This window comes from Rhamphochromis sp. 'chilingali', assembly GCF_963969265.1.
Source record: "Rhamphochromis sp. 'chilingali' genome assembly, chromosome: 18".
NCBI lineage: Eukaryota > Metazoa > Chordata > Actinopteri > Cichliformes > Cichlidae > Rhamphochromis > Rhamphochromis sp. 'chilingali'.
Window position 1 is genome coordinate 16,158,315 of NC_137945.1, and position 14,978 is coordinate 16,173,292.

At 43.3% G+C, this 14,978-nt stretch overlaps 1 protein-coding gene across 2 annotated transcripts in view; it reads right to left on the reverse strand.

Annotated features, from left to right (window-relative positions):
- The window catches only part of map3k22 (mitogen-activated protein kinase kinase kinase 22), a 41,881-nt gene that overhangs the window by 7,504 nt on the left and 19,399 nt on the right, over positions 1-14,978 (reverse strand). The window contains exons 4-12 of one of the 2 annotated variants that reach the window (XM_080865172.1): positions 12,644-12,753; positions 10,124-10,161; positions 6,163-6,262; positions 5,768-5,884; positions 5,443-5,557; positions 3,886-4,004; positions 3,257-3,330; positions 1,609-1,670; positions 124-195 (exon numbers count right to left, since the gene is read on the reverse strand). In XM_080865172.1, coding sequence (XP_080721298.1) covers positions 124-195; positions 1,609-1,670; positions 3,257-3,330; positions 3,886-4,004; positions 5,443-5,557; positions 5,768-5,884; positions 6,163-6,262; positions 10,124-10,161; positions 12,644-12,753 — 807 coding nt within the window. Of the gene's footprint in view, positions 1-123; positions 196-1,608; positions 1,671-3,256; positions 3,331-3,885; positions 4,020-5,442; positions 5,558-5,767; positions 5,885-6,162; positions 6,263-10,123; positions 10,162-12,643; positions 12,754-14,978 lie in introns of both variants that reach the window. The other variant, XM_080865171.1, reaches the window with a different exon arrangement.

Sequence of the window (14,978 nt, forward strand, 5' to 3'; positions counted from 1 at the left end):
AAGACTGTGACCACACTGCAGGACAAAGAGTGGTCTGTGTCCGTGTTGTTCTATAGACATGTTCTGTTGTTATTTCTGTGTAACAGCGCTGTTGTAATTGTTTAAGCAAAGCTGGTTTCTTACTATCTCCGTAATCCTTGCTGCGATTTGGCAATTGGAACTGGCGTGGGAAAGTCCCTCCTTTTCCATGACGACCTGAAAAGAGAGGATTGAGGCAGAGAGAGGTGTCAGCAAGTAAAATAAAGCCTCAACAATTAGTCTCGCATTGCACCCAAATGACAGAAACAATGCTTCTGGATTCACAGTTATGCGTTTATCCACTTTTTAAGTCTAATAATGGCGGTTTAAATGCTTGGACGGGCACTCAAGACACTGCATTCCCATTTTTGCTCATCCCTGATGTGTCAAATCCAGCTGTGAAGCAGCAGAATGGAACGCGGCTCTTTGCACGCTGAACGGGGCCGCCTCCCTGCAGCCAATGCGGAAACTGAAAGCAGCTTGCGTGCGCTAGCTTAGCATTAGCTCTGAACAGTGGAGCAGTAACTAAAGGCGGGGTGTGGGGGGGCTGACGCATGAGAGCACTGACACTCTCCCCCCTCACACAGCAAACACACAATAAACGGAGAGGAGCGGAGCCACTTGGAATTGAAAGCAGCTGTTCTGTCAGATGACTGCCTCCCCTCATGCTGTTTTTGTGGCTGTATCCCATGGATACCGGACTTATTTTTTGTGTTTGGCAGAGTGGGATGGAGAGGAAAAATCTACTCACAGGGAATGGTAAACAAATACTGTAGCCCTCAGCAGAAGGGCCACACAGCTTTACATCTGGGAGGGTGGTGCGTGTGTGTGCAAGCACGTGCTTGTGTACCCAAGTGGGTCTTCAAGTTCTGCTGCAGCTACAGTATGACGTTCCCTCATCGGCACAGACAATGTGCAGAACTCTCTTTTTTTCATTTACAGCATGGGGGGAGCTGAAAGGGGAAAGAGAAATGGCCAGATTGAGAGAGCCAATGCAGCTTCTCTGTTCACGGAGGCTAGTTTGGCTTTATCTCTCATCCTGCTTCATTTGATCTGCCTTCTGAAGGAAAAGAGGACAGACCGGGACCCCAGGGACAGAGACGAGATGAGCAGGGGGCCATTGAGAAGAGAGGGGAAGTGATCATGCTGCGGCAGGGCAGCAACATCTATTAAGATGGGATGAGGTAAAACAGAAAAAGGCAGTGAATAAAGGGGTCTGTACAGGGGGAGTGTATGGAAGATAGCAAAGGAAGAGACGCAGTACTATCTTACTTCACCGCCTCATCAAACTTAAGAAACACAGCCGAGATTCACCACAACCCATTGTTCATTTTACAGATACAGCCCTAAAATAATATAATCTCCACTTTCATTAGCATTCTCTTCAAGGGGAAACACTCTAGATAAGCAAGAGCCTCTCCTGTAAAACTGAATGTGGAGCTATAAGAACCACAGCAAAAAGTAAGAACAGACAAAGCCTCCAAATAACGAACACGCTTTTTACACCTCTCTTTGTTTGGCAGCTGGGGGCTGAGAAAAAGACATTTTTAGAATTGGAGAGAAACTGCTGCAAGATTTGTCCCCTCTTACCTTTGTATTCGAAGTTAAGGTTCAGGTAATTATTGTCACGGGTGTTCTGTGAGTAAGGAGGGCTGAAATGACAGAAAGCATGAAGGGAAAGTTGAAAATTTTTTTGCTCTTTTAGTTGCTAATTTCCCCTTATCTTCAAACAAAGTCTGGCTACAGCTGCTGGCCTGATACATCAGAATGGGGCTCGACTGCAAAGCGGCACAAAACGCAGGGAATGGCTTTAGTATTCAAACTATCTTCCTGTCACTCACAGCTGATGTAAAACAACAAAGTGGCAAAATTTGAAAAGTTGAGCTCTAGGAAGATTTGTGGACTCACAAAGTCAAACTGCTCGCCACTGAACTAGCAGCAATATAACATATGTCACTAAATGTCTGTATGTGCATCCAACCTCTCTCCCTCCCTGGACATTTCCAACAAGCCCCGTCCCGACGAACCGACAGAGAGTGACGTCTCTGTTGACCGCAGGGCGGCGCGGGGCCACGAGACCCCTGGATAAGGGGCACGCATGCCCGTTCGCAGGGAAAAGTTCCATGCACTCGTTTCCTGCCATTGTTCTGCAGCCTGGAGCCCTGATAAGCCTCGTGCAGGTAGAACTGTTTCCGTCCTGCTCTCTCTCTGTCAGCTCCACGCTTGCTCGCTTTTATTCTCCCTTTGATTCAAATTCACTCTTTTCTTTCCTCAGCCTTTCCCACTCTACTCTCACTCTTTCGCCACTTTTCATTTTCTGGCTCAGTTTTTCCAGCATGTTGCTTGCTCACTCTCTCACATCTCCCACTCAGTCTCTGTTTCTGTCTGTCTCTCACGCACTCTCTCTCGTGATAACGGAGGAATCCAGGCGTCCAGATAAGAGTTCTGTCGCTATGGCAACAGCAAAGTGACCCGATTCCTTTTCCACACAGACAAGCGGAGGAAGGGTCGCAGGGAAGCTACGCTGGTCTTTAGCACATTTACAAACTTTGCTAAAAGCCTCTGGCTGTTGCAACACAGGCGCTCACATCCAAGTGTGTACACAAGCACTCTGTGATACAAACCATGTCTCACAAGGACGTGTACACATATATATATATTACAGATTAATGAAGGAATCCGTATCTGTCAGTTTATGTGTGGCTGACAACCTCGTCCCATCTACTTAACAGCTGATCACACCAATCACCAGCATGTGAGCCATTTAGGCAACATCAATAAATTGCAGCTCCTACTGATAGCCTGAACTTAAGACGTTTAGGGAACAGCAGGAACTTAAAGAATCTACCGACTTTCTGCAGACATCTGGGGAACACTTTTAAGCCTCTGACATCAACACATAACCCACAAATGAGGTGTTTATCGTAACAATATGTTTAGTGCTGCTACAGAAAATAACCTTTATCACACACACTCCCCAATGTGCATGACTAGTCATGCATTTTCTTAAATGTGTGACTCTAGTAATGCACATGGATGACAAACCACATGAGAAAAAAAAAAGCTGCAGTAAACTTTGAGCACACTGGTTTAAAACAAACAAAAAAAATTAAAGAAGAAGAAAGAATTCAAGCCTGCTATCAGCTATATCGGCTGAAAACAGTGCACGTTCTTGAGTAGCCACTGTATAAATCCACAACGACGAGGGCTATAAATCACCCGCTCCATGATGACTCACCTGTCCAGTGCTTGATCTATTGACTGACAGCTGCTCGACAGCGAGTTGTCTGCACTCCCAAAGGGATCCAACATCTGACAGATACAATAACACAAGGAGACCGAGGGTCACGGAGCATGCAATCATACAGGAGAGAGCATACCAAGCAGTGCGGGTGGAGTTGTGCTTGTTACTGTCTCACGTCTTAAGAATTTGAAGGGGTTTGAATAATGTCTGACATCCTCTTTAAATACTGCACAGAAATGTTATATGTGGCTATATAGCCTTGTAAAATCAAATTAGTGCTAGTACTTCTGCTGCTGCTAACAATACAGGGCAATCCAGTACACGAGCAGAGTAAACAATGAATCACCGAAGACTGTTCAGATGATTAAATCTCGACAAAAACACAGTTCTGCCCAAGAGTTCAGCCTTCCAGTCAAGAACTCAAAATATTATATGGGAAAAGAATCTATGAAAACAGCCAATATTGGCCATTTCAGTGCATTAACTACAATAAATTAACTACATTTGGTTGAATAAATGTCAACCTGCCAAAGACATCAAAAAGATCTTTTTTCTGAAGTCTATTCAAACTTTTTCAAGAAGCAACAATGCATAAAGCATTTATTCGGCTGATGGACTCTTACACTTTGGTCTGGGTTTTCTGGGATGAACTCCCCTTCACTGTGGATGCTGGTGTAGGAGCCCTGGCGGGCGATCTGCTGCTGCTCCTCAGGGACGCTGCCTGGCGGCGGGGACGTCCGACCTGTGTGGAGGGAACCTGAAAGTGACGAAAAGAAGCACCAGGGGCGGCCAATAAAAGAGAGGGGAATGAAACAATTAAAGTTGAGCGGATGAGTAATGCAAAAGGTGGAAGGGGGGAGGTAAATGAGAGCGAGAGGAGAAATTGAGAAGTGGAGGGAGTGCGGGAAGATGAAGAGATGGGAACGAGGGACAGAGGGGAGAAAACGGCGTCACAGTGTTATTCATGGGTACGAGTTCAGCAGTGCCAGGACTGCGAGAAATGATTTACTAAACTACACTGCCGCCACCTCTAACCTCAATTACTGTGACGAATGCTCTCCTGGCTGAGCTGCGGCGGAGACTGAGCGCTCGTCCTTGTCACGGTAAAAAGATCTACTGAAACTATCGCAGACTGGGCTGACAGGAATACTGAAACAGCGCAGAGAGGCTAAAAGGCACTAAGACGAATAGAAGCGTTGGAAATACGATCAAAGTCTTGTTGTTTGACTGAAGGCTGCAAATTACAACCGCTTTGTCTCGACTGTTCAGCTTTTCTGCCTCTTTCCCCCTGACGCCACAGTCTGCTCCCATACGTCATCGAGGTACCCGGGTTCACATCTCGTCTTCACTCAGCCGTACACCGTGACCGTTCTCCCGTCACCTCTCATCTGCCGCTACTCCCCGCGCTCCTATCTCGGCCCGCTCGCCTCGTCTCGCACTCGTGCCTCGCTGGCAGGGAGAAAAACTGATGGAGGGCCGATAATTCTGGACGATTTATGCGCTTGCGGCCACATGACGAAGATAGGCTCGCAAGAGCGATCACAGCTGCTATGCAAAGATGCAAACGTGATGGCAGGAGCGAGCACCGGTTTGATTCTGAGCGTGTCTGAGGCCGAGATACGACCGAGACGCTGACCTTTCTGGACAGAGCTGATATTAAAATAAACCAAACATGCCTGGGGACGAGGAGGGGGGGGACTACAAAGTGTGACGTGACAAGAAAAGGGTTTTTTTTGTGCACAGTTTTAGATGAGAAGACAGAAACTGCTCTCATGCATGTGCTTTGAATACTAAAGCTACTATATATTTATACATATTACATCCAAGTATGGTCACAGTTAACATGACAAAAAGCTAACAGGCCAAAGACAGCGGCCAGACAGTTGCTTAGCATGAGTGCAGGAGTTTGTCCTTGCTTTGACATGACAAGTCCTTGGCTGCTTTCACCTCCGGTTTGCATTTTCTACTCCGATAAAGCATGCGCCCCATCTTTTCCATTAACATTCCTGCGACTTTGACGGCCGTCTGCATCGTCAGGTGACACTGATACGTCATCCTTGAGGCTTTAGCACATGACTGAGAAACCTTTGCATCAGCAGAGTGCTTTTCTGCCTCCTCTCACATTTAACAACTAATAAAAACAGCATAAAAACACTTTTTTTTAAAACATGGAAGCTCACCTGTTGAGTGTTTGCGCACCCTCTCTGAGCCCTTTAGCAAGGAGCCCTTCAAATCTCCCAGTGACCTCGATGACTTCATCTCGCTCTGTTTGTCCCTGCTGTTCACCTGTAGGTACTGGAAACACAGGAAGTAGGAGAGAGTGAAAAAAGGGAATCGGCTCAGCAGAGGAAGGGAGGACAGCATTACCTCATTGTTCAGTTACATCACCGTGTGTGGAAGCAGTTTGTTTCCTCATTTTGCAAAAAAACCAAAAAACTAAAAAGGATGACTTCATTCACCTTTGTTCCCACTAACTGCACAAAAGTGAGCATCTTAAAAACTCACATGGTTGTTTTTAGGAGTCTTTAGCAGTATCCTGAGCAGCCCATTGGTCCCCGAACTGCAGCCCAGCGTCAGCACCGCCTGATCCAGGTCCTCCTGCGTCTTCAGGGGCAGCAGCAGCTGATAGGACAAGAAAGCACACAGCACATGAGCTTCAATTCTCTATTGTTCAGCAACACGAGCACGTGAATGCAGCAGCACATGTATGACATCAAGGGTTTCACAATAAAAAACAAAAAACATGTAAATAAACAAAGCTTTTCTTGGATCTTGACAGCTTGAGAAAACAAACGTAACGCCACTTCGAGGACACGCGTACTGCAGTGCATACTGGAGGATTGTCACGAAAAACAACAGATAAAACTGTAACACGCCAGCTACACGAGTCATTCTCTTACCTCTTTCTCCATGAAGAACATGTCCATCTGCTGGCCAAAGGCCTCGGTCACTTTCTGCAGCAGCTCTTTGATCTTCAGCGGCCTCTGAAACAGGATGATTCTGGAAAAAGGAGAAGGCCAGCCGGGTCAGAGGTGGGAGAAAGACGGTCATGTTGTGTCTGGCTGCAGCTGAGCTGACAGCCTGCTGGCTACTGGTTTGTAGCATTAGCTTGCACCTGATAAATCTCTAAGAACCCGTTTTCATTTACTTTACAGCAGCGGGAAACAGAAGATAAACGGACGGGGGGTCAGCAGGGTCGAGGAGAGGAGTGAGCCGAGCCACCGAGATGCTAAGAGGGCATTAATCAGTGCAGTGAAAACAGAAAGTGCAGACATACTCTCCACTTGCATGTCTGTGCTTATCTACTGTATGCTTACGTGTATTCCCGTCCGAGACCGACCTTATCAGCAAAAGTCTTGTTGTGAGTGTGTATATGAGACGCATGTGTGTTTGTAAAACTTTACATGCATGAGTGTGCTTCCCAATCAGTGTGTGCATCGGCCACTGTTTCAACACCATTGGGCCTCTCCGCTAAGCCAGCACAAAGGCAGATGGGAAACTTCCTGAGAGGAAAGGGGGGGAAAAATCTGGAGCGGCAGCAAAAGCAGCAGGATGTGTGTCTTTCCCTCGTCTTTTAAAGAGTGACAGAGTGAAAGATACAGAGACATGGAGATATTTACAGACGTCTGTGAGAGAAAATAAAGGGGGAGGCAGCCTGAGAAAATAAAGCAGAGAGAGAAGCAGAGAGACTCCTGTCCTGTCCTCCCCCCAACACCACCATCTACCCCCACCTCACTCTCTGCTTCTGAAGAATCTGCAGCGCTACTATCTCTTTATAGTATCCTGATAAAAGGGACTTGTTTTTATCCCATCACTTCCTCATCAGAGGCCAAAGCTTTGCCTATCTTAATGACCGCTCATTGGTTCCCTCATTTGGATGGATTCTGGGAAAAGGGGGGAGGCTGCAGATCAGAGGCAAGCGGCGGCACAGCTAAACACTCCTCGTCTCTGTTTAGATTTGGTGATGATGTGTGCGATAAAGAGCTGGAGGGATGTGGGGACGGGGGTTTGGGGGGCTTGTACAAGGATGCGGCTCCAAAAGATATGGCTTTTCTTCCTCTGCATGCGGACACACTCAGTCGCAGAGGTTTGCAGAGTTGGAAGAATGCTTTCACACGTCCCAGCGCACTCTCTTTCCCTTTTGTCTCGTGGAGGGAAAAAAAAAAAAAAAAAAAAAAAAATTCACAATAATATAAACACTAAGAGAAAAAAAAAAAGGTTTGGCTCTGTTCCCGCTCTCTCTCTCTGGCTGTAGACCTTGAGGTAGGGGGGAGAGCGAGTCGCTCTACAGCTCTTATTTCCTGCCCCAAACCTTCAGTGCTTGCCAATGAAAAGAGAGAGAGAGACCATCGGATCCGATTCCACTGTGGACGGACAACACGATCATCCTGACTCAGGGACTCCTGATACCTCGAGTTAGGTAGAGGACCCTCAAATATAATGCTATTCACCGCACAGCCTGGGATTAGATCTGTGCAGTCAGATCGTCTTGATAGTAGCTGCTCGAGTATGAAAGGAAGTTCAGATTATTTTCTTTCTTCTTCTAATCTAATAAGCCGGCTCGTAGGGTCTGTGCTGAAAGAGATTTTAGATCGAGATCGAAGAAATGCAGTTCAGTTTCCATTCACTGAATTTTTTATGAGGGTTATATTTTTTTTTAGGCTTTGCTTTCTTACTTAGCTGAGAGTATTTGCAGTTTAAGCCCCGTTTAGAGGCTTAAACTAAGGAAAAAAAGGTTTTGCTAACTCTAAACCAGGGGTATTCAACATGAGGCCCGAGGGCCACAATCGTTCCAAAAAGAGACTTCAATCCGTCCTTCTGGAATATAAGAACTTTTAACAGTTTTACACCTACTCTTATAATACAAATCTCCTACTGCAATTCATATTACACCACAATAATTAAGTAGCAATTAAATGAAAAAAAAAATATTTACAGCTTTTATATATATATTTTTTTACAGTGACTCCAGAGACAGTTTTATCACACATTTATCACTTTGTTTCATTGATCCCGCCCTCTTAAAATCAAAGTAGGATGTACATGAATTACAATGTAAAATGACTTTGACATCCCTACTTTAAATAATCAGTTCACAATCGCAAAACTGCTTTTTTATTTTATTTAAATAAAAAACCCACAGCTATTAGTCATAAACGCAACATTAGCTTTCATCGAGTCATGCTTTTAAGACCACCTGATGTGGAAAACCAAAACAGTGAGCTGAAAGATCCTGCAACGCTCTGCAGAGCTGGTGTTGACTGTAGCCTGTTAATAATTCTCAGAGGGTTTGTCTCTCCGAGTGACCCTTTTCACTGTCGCATACCTCGAGTTACCCGATCCCCTGTTAATATACAGAAATATTGATTAAAGCTGCGTTAAATAAATATTTAAGTTACACAGGTTTTAATGTGATTTCGATCCTTTTCTGTTCTGGAAAGAGGTCGACGAGGGTGTGAATCGACAAAGCGGATGAAAGAAAAAAATCATTAAATAAAAAAGAGATTTTCCTTTCAAGTCTATGAATGGCATCTTCTAAAGTGAGCTGTTGGCTGTCTTTTCTGAGAGAGCAGTGTGGAGTGAAGGGAGCTCGTGAGAAAGGGAAGACTGCGAGACGAGGCGGAGGGGGGGGCGCAGAAACACAGAGACAGGAACATGAAAAACTCGTCTCTTCCTCAGCAGTAGCCAATTAGGGCTGTGAAAAAGTGAAAAGGCCCAGTGTGAAGCAGTGCTCTGCTGGCCGAGCACGCCGCTTTCCTTCTCTTTCCCACTCCTCTGAGCCTGTGGCTTTCTTATCACAGTATCACTGAACCGATGCCCGTTCCCCTCGTCTATATTCTGATGAATCGAGGCAATTATTGCAGTAGGTTCTGGTCAGTTTCCCTCCAGTGTTAACAGAACATATCGTGTTTGTCACTTCAGTTCAGTCTCTGCGGGCTCCTGAGTAAAGTTTTAGACCAGGGGTCCAGAATCCCAGTCCACGAGGGCCGGTGTCCCTGCAGGTTTTAGATGTCAACACACCTGAATCACATGATTAGTTCATTACCAGGCTTCTGGAGAACTTCAAGACAGTTGAGACGGTAATTTATCCATTTAAATCAGCTGTGATGGATCAAGAACACATCTAAAACCTGCAGGGACACCAGCCCTCGTGGACTGGGATTGGGGACCCCTGTTTTAGAGTGTCAGAGTCTGCCAGTGGAACCAGTGGACCTCCTCCAGAGCTGCGAGACCCAACTTAGCATCCGTGCGTGGCATGACAGAGCTGGGATCCCAGTGCGGACAAAATGAAGACCAACACCAAGTTAAGTGTCAGAAATTCTCTCTCTCTCTTTTTTAAACATCCCATTGGGTAAACAAACTATGAGGCAAAAAAACAAAAAACTGCTTGCTAGACTGTCTCCAAATAGTTTGAGTAACCAGCTCTGCCTCTTGAGTAAGTGAAAAGCTGGCCGTGTGAGCGAGTACAAATGTCTCGTGACTGAAAAATGTGGAGGGAAAGCAGGAGAAAACGCGCAAGATGAAGCATTAATTTGGGGTGTGCCTGGAAGTCTGCGCATTGTACTCAAACGTTTGGCTCTCGCTGCATCTTTTTGATCTCCCTCTCTCTCTGACCCTCTTCTCTTTTTTCCCCCCTCTCCTCCCTCTTAAACAGCCCATCCGAGCCTGAAACATAAGGCCTCGGCTAAATGTCAAAGTAGAAATTTTCCCTCTCTTTATGCTCCTCTGGCATGTAACTGTGATTTCCTCTAGACACAAAGTCCCAGGCATGGCAAAGCATAACACACAAAAAAGATCCGAAGCACAGAGTAAAGGCTTGGACAGAAGAGCAGAAAAAACAATACAGAGGTTCAAACATACCGTTTTTCTCTCTCATGCTCCAGCTTGACTCTTAAATCCTGTTGAGAGGAAAAATAACAACAGAGGGGAGTTATGGAAGTGGAAAGTTAAAATGATTCATAGTTGTCTGTGGGATTTGGCCTGCCTAATAAATGAAAACGATAAGCTGGACCAGGAATTGAGGTGACAAAAAGCATTATGATGATACATGTTTTATATCCACGTTGCTGGATTTGCTGCGGATTTTGTTCTACAGCACAAAGACAACATTATCCTTCAACACTGACGATGGCCCGACAAATCTTTGTTTTCTATTCGTAGTCATTGCCAATGGGAGCAGGAATCTGGAGGAGCCTGCATGTCTGCATGAGGTAACGGTGTTACACTAACGCTGTCATCACATCGGTGCGGAAGAAAAAACGTAAGGGTTTACCCCAACAACTCGCAGAGGAAAGCAGCACCGTGACGGCCGGAAACCCTCTCTGCTCCTCGCTGTTTGTTTATGTCTCATCATAAACATTGCTGCTTTAAGAGGATTCGCCAATTATCATTCCACAGACACGCAAAGATACACGAGGAAACGACTTCAGAGAGGCACAAGGTGACTGAAGGGAACGATAAGCTGTCCAAAATGTGTTGGTTTAGTTTCTAAACTGCCATAAATGTACATAATACCGGAAACTATTGGAATGGAATACTCCAATACGGAATACTATCTCTATCTCTATATAGATATATATAGATAGAGAGATAGAGAGATAGATAGATATATAAAAAGCCCACCAAGCATCAAGAAAGGATTTTGTCAATCTGACGGACGGTGTCTGTAAGACGCTTGAAAGACAATGCTGTGCACAAGTCTTGAGCCAAACCTCCTTTCTTTTTGTTCTGCTAGGAAAACGTGATTAGTCCAGCAATTTCATTATTCACATGTCAGCATATATGGAAATATATTATATGAGGCAAAAATAAGAGTTTATACATTTCTAATGGGCTTAAAAATCAATATTTGGTACGACCTCATTTATTCTTCAACACAGCCTGAACTCTCTTAGTCAAGTTTTGATATAATTTCTTGAAGTAGTTTTCAGGAATAGTTCTCCAGGCTTCTTGAAGGACATTTAAAGCTCTTGTTTGGATGTTTGCTGCCTCTCTCAATATCATCCCACAGTGCTTCAATAATGTTGACGTATAGGCTCTGGGGAGGCCAATCCATGACTCTTATTTGTTGTGTGTTTTTTCTATCCAGGTATGCTTTTAACTAAGAACAAAGAAGGGAGGGGCCAGAAGAAATCAGACTAGAAAAATAATAAAAACTGTGAAAAATTAACAGTGAAATTAACCCTTTAAGACCTACCATAGAACCAAGTCCGCCAGAGCTTATATTATATTTTTACCTGCTGTGGAGCCATTTTTGGGAGCATTTCAAGTTGCTATACATCAATACAACCATTATAGCCCAGATTTTAATAATATGTATTCATTAAGTGCATAGTAATTACATAAATTGCAAAAAAGTGCAATAAACTACAAAAAAATTGAAAATCGTTTTTGCTTTTTTAACATATATTTCTAGTTAGAGAAATTTAAGAGGCTTATCCCTCAAAACTGTAAATACAAAAAAGTTGCACAAAATAGTTTCCCACCACAGGAAATTTATTTTGAGTGTCTTCATAGTTTTATTTTTGAAATACACCAATTTTTATACACTGCAGGAAAAACAAAAATAAATATTATACTGCAAATTTGCAAAAAAGCAGCATATGCATCAAAATAAACTATTTCCAGCAGTGCAATATGAGTCCTAAGCATCCCAAAAACGACACAGAAAGTCATAAAGTCAAAGATAACTTTTAAAAAGACGAGTATAGGCTCTGAGGGCCTGATAGTAAAAAAGACTACATTTCCGGGAAAATGACGTCACTTCCGTTTTTTTTATGCTTGAATGACTCATAGGTCAGCGTTTAATATCTGAACAAACAAACAACAAATCTCTGAAAAGTGTCATGCACTGGACTGAAAAGGAGTTGTGGTTTTTTTTTGGTTTTTTTTTAATAAGCAGCTGATATCCAAAGACTGGCTCCTTGGAAGCAAAATATGAAGAAATGAGGAGTGGCTCGAGACTTTTGCACCATGCTGTGGCGGTGAATATGCTGCTTTTTTGTTTCATCATCTCCAAAACTAGATCACAACCTTCAAACTCCAGTGAATAAAATAAAAAAAGGAAGCAGGGCTGAGGTATTGAGTAAAAACAGAGTGACAGATAAGGTTAAAGTAGTGTAACTAAGCAGGATGTGTGGCAGCTTTAAACCAAAGAAATACTGCAGCATTATACATCCTCTCAGCTCTTTAACTAAAATATGGCTAAGCAAACTGATTCCCATACTACACAGGCAACAGAGCAATCAAAATAAAAACAAAAAAATTGATATTTAGACACATTTTACAGCCAATTTTAAAAGTTCTTATAGATTCAAATCAGCACTTCAACAATTTTGAATGTATAAAAGGAGAAACAGCACATGTGGATGCGACGAGTACCTGTTTGTAGAGTAAGGTTCGGTTCTTGGGCTTGTGGCTGTTGTGCTGGGTGTAACAACGGCCCAAGGCTGCTAAGTCCTTCATGATGGAGTTAAGTGCCTCCTCGTCGTCTAAGGAAGAAAGAAGAAATGTGTCAGCTACACTCTGCGCTTAAATGTAGGAAGTACAGCAGAAATACCTTATCTGTTTCAAATGACCTCACTTTATTGGTGACTTTACTGGCCACACACGAGTGCTCTTTGACATTTAGCATGACCTTAGTTTTTAGTTTGTACCGGCTCAGAAGAGCCAGTGAGGCAACATCTGGCATGCCTCTTCCTGTTTTCATGTGTGAGTTTCCATTAATGGAGAAGAATCTAGTTTATGTTCGGTACATACCTAATAAGGGTAGAATTATCTCTCTATAAAACAAACAAACAAACAAAAATATTGCCTAATATTTCTCTGAGATATGTGTGACTCAAGTCTTTCGCTTTGATGATATGGGTAAACATAACAATGCAGGCCATTCTTTAATGCTATACTTAAGCATAGAAAAGCCACAAAAGATAAAGTTGTTTTAATAATGGAACACGTGTATGGGCTTCATGCACGCCTGTCAAAAAGGGCGACGTGGTCACCTGCAGCTTGTTTATTAAGCAGTCTAATACATATATATCAGTGGAGATATTTCAGGAGCATAATTCAGATAAAGGCTGCCTTTCTTCAGTTACAAATGTTATAAAAAAGCGACTGCGCGGTAAAAGAGAAAGTCGAAAACGTTTCAATATGAAATATTTTGGGACTAAAGTGCCACATCCGTTTGTGTCATTAAAATAACCTTTAAGGTATTAAAGCCAACAATTCTCAGTTTTCTACTCCTCACTTCACCTTTTTTGATGTGCTCACAAAAAAGGGCATCCGGTCATCTTTTACCATTAAAAGCCTTTAATGGAATCCGAGTTGGGTGATTACAGTATAAGAAAGAGGTCGCTGACCTCAGCTTCTTCCTGTCTCTCAGATATATCCAAGGTCTAGTCATGATAATAATTTTTAAAAAATGCACACGCAGGCACACACACACACCTGTGCTGGGTGTGTGCAGTGCAATACAAACAGCACCTGCAGGAAAAACCGCATTCTTTAATAGAATAGATGTCTATATGTGTGTGTAAAAGACCACAGGGAATGAAAGCTAGAGTCATAGTAACACACGGAGCAGATGGGGTCTGGGATGGCATTTGATCTTGCTCCTACTGTACGGCTCTTGTGGCCAGCTGTTCTCAGACAGTAGGCCAGTACACCAGGTTCACTCAGAGGTCAGGATACACTCATGCATAAACATCAGTTTACACGTCACTGTCAGACTACCTTTCGTTTTTCCTCTCATACCGAGCGCTCTGTAACTCTTATTCAAATTGGTATACCTTACTGTACGGTAAATTTTCTCATGGTTCATATTACATGAGTACAAAGCAACAGCCATTAATACTAATGGCACCTTTAATGACATGCTATCTTTCCCAACATATACGGGCCTATTTATTTCTCCTATGGCTTGTAGTGTCAGTTATGAAGCGTGACAGACCAACTCTACTGACTAATGCTGGTTTTGTGGTGCTGCAGTTGTATCTATTTGCATAGGTAGTTGCTCACAGAGACTAACCAATAAAACCTACACAAACCCCAATGGCACGAAGCTCGCCTACTGACTCCTGGACAAGTGGGAGAGAACAGGGAAGATGTATCGACCAACCAGCCCTTTAAAATGAAACAAGGTAACAGTAGTGGGATATTATTAAAATGCAAACCAAGTAGACAAGATATTCAATCACAAACTGGGCTCATTGACGCTAAACACGCAGCTAGCTAATTTTAGCTAATGTTAGCCAGGAAAAGCTAATGGTGAAAACAGATGACACAGTCTGTATCAACCAAATATCAGAGTTAAGAATGTATTAAAAGTGTGTTTTATCTCATTTTTTTTTTTATTTTCTCTCAATTTGACTATTTTCTTCCATCTCTTTACCCTAGCTCATAGGTGTCAAACTCTGGCCCGCGGGCCAAATGTAATTAGGCTGCGGGCCATACCATACCAAATTACTATCAGAGCTGGCCTACTGGTATTATACAGCTAATATATATATTGTTTAGTATTAAGCTTTGCTTGTTCCATATTCAGTTTTTTAGCAAAATGTGTTTGAGTCCATAAGAAAAGATTCATTCTTATATCTGGAGGAATAAATATATTTCAATAAATATTAAAGTTAGTCCGCGAATTTGTTCCAGTTTTGAATTTTGGCCCACTGTGTATTTGAGTTTGACACCCCTGCCCTAGCTGGTCTGAAAAGATGGC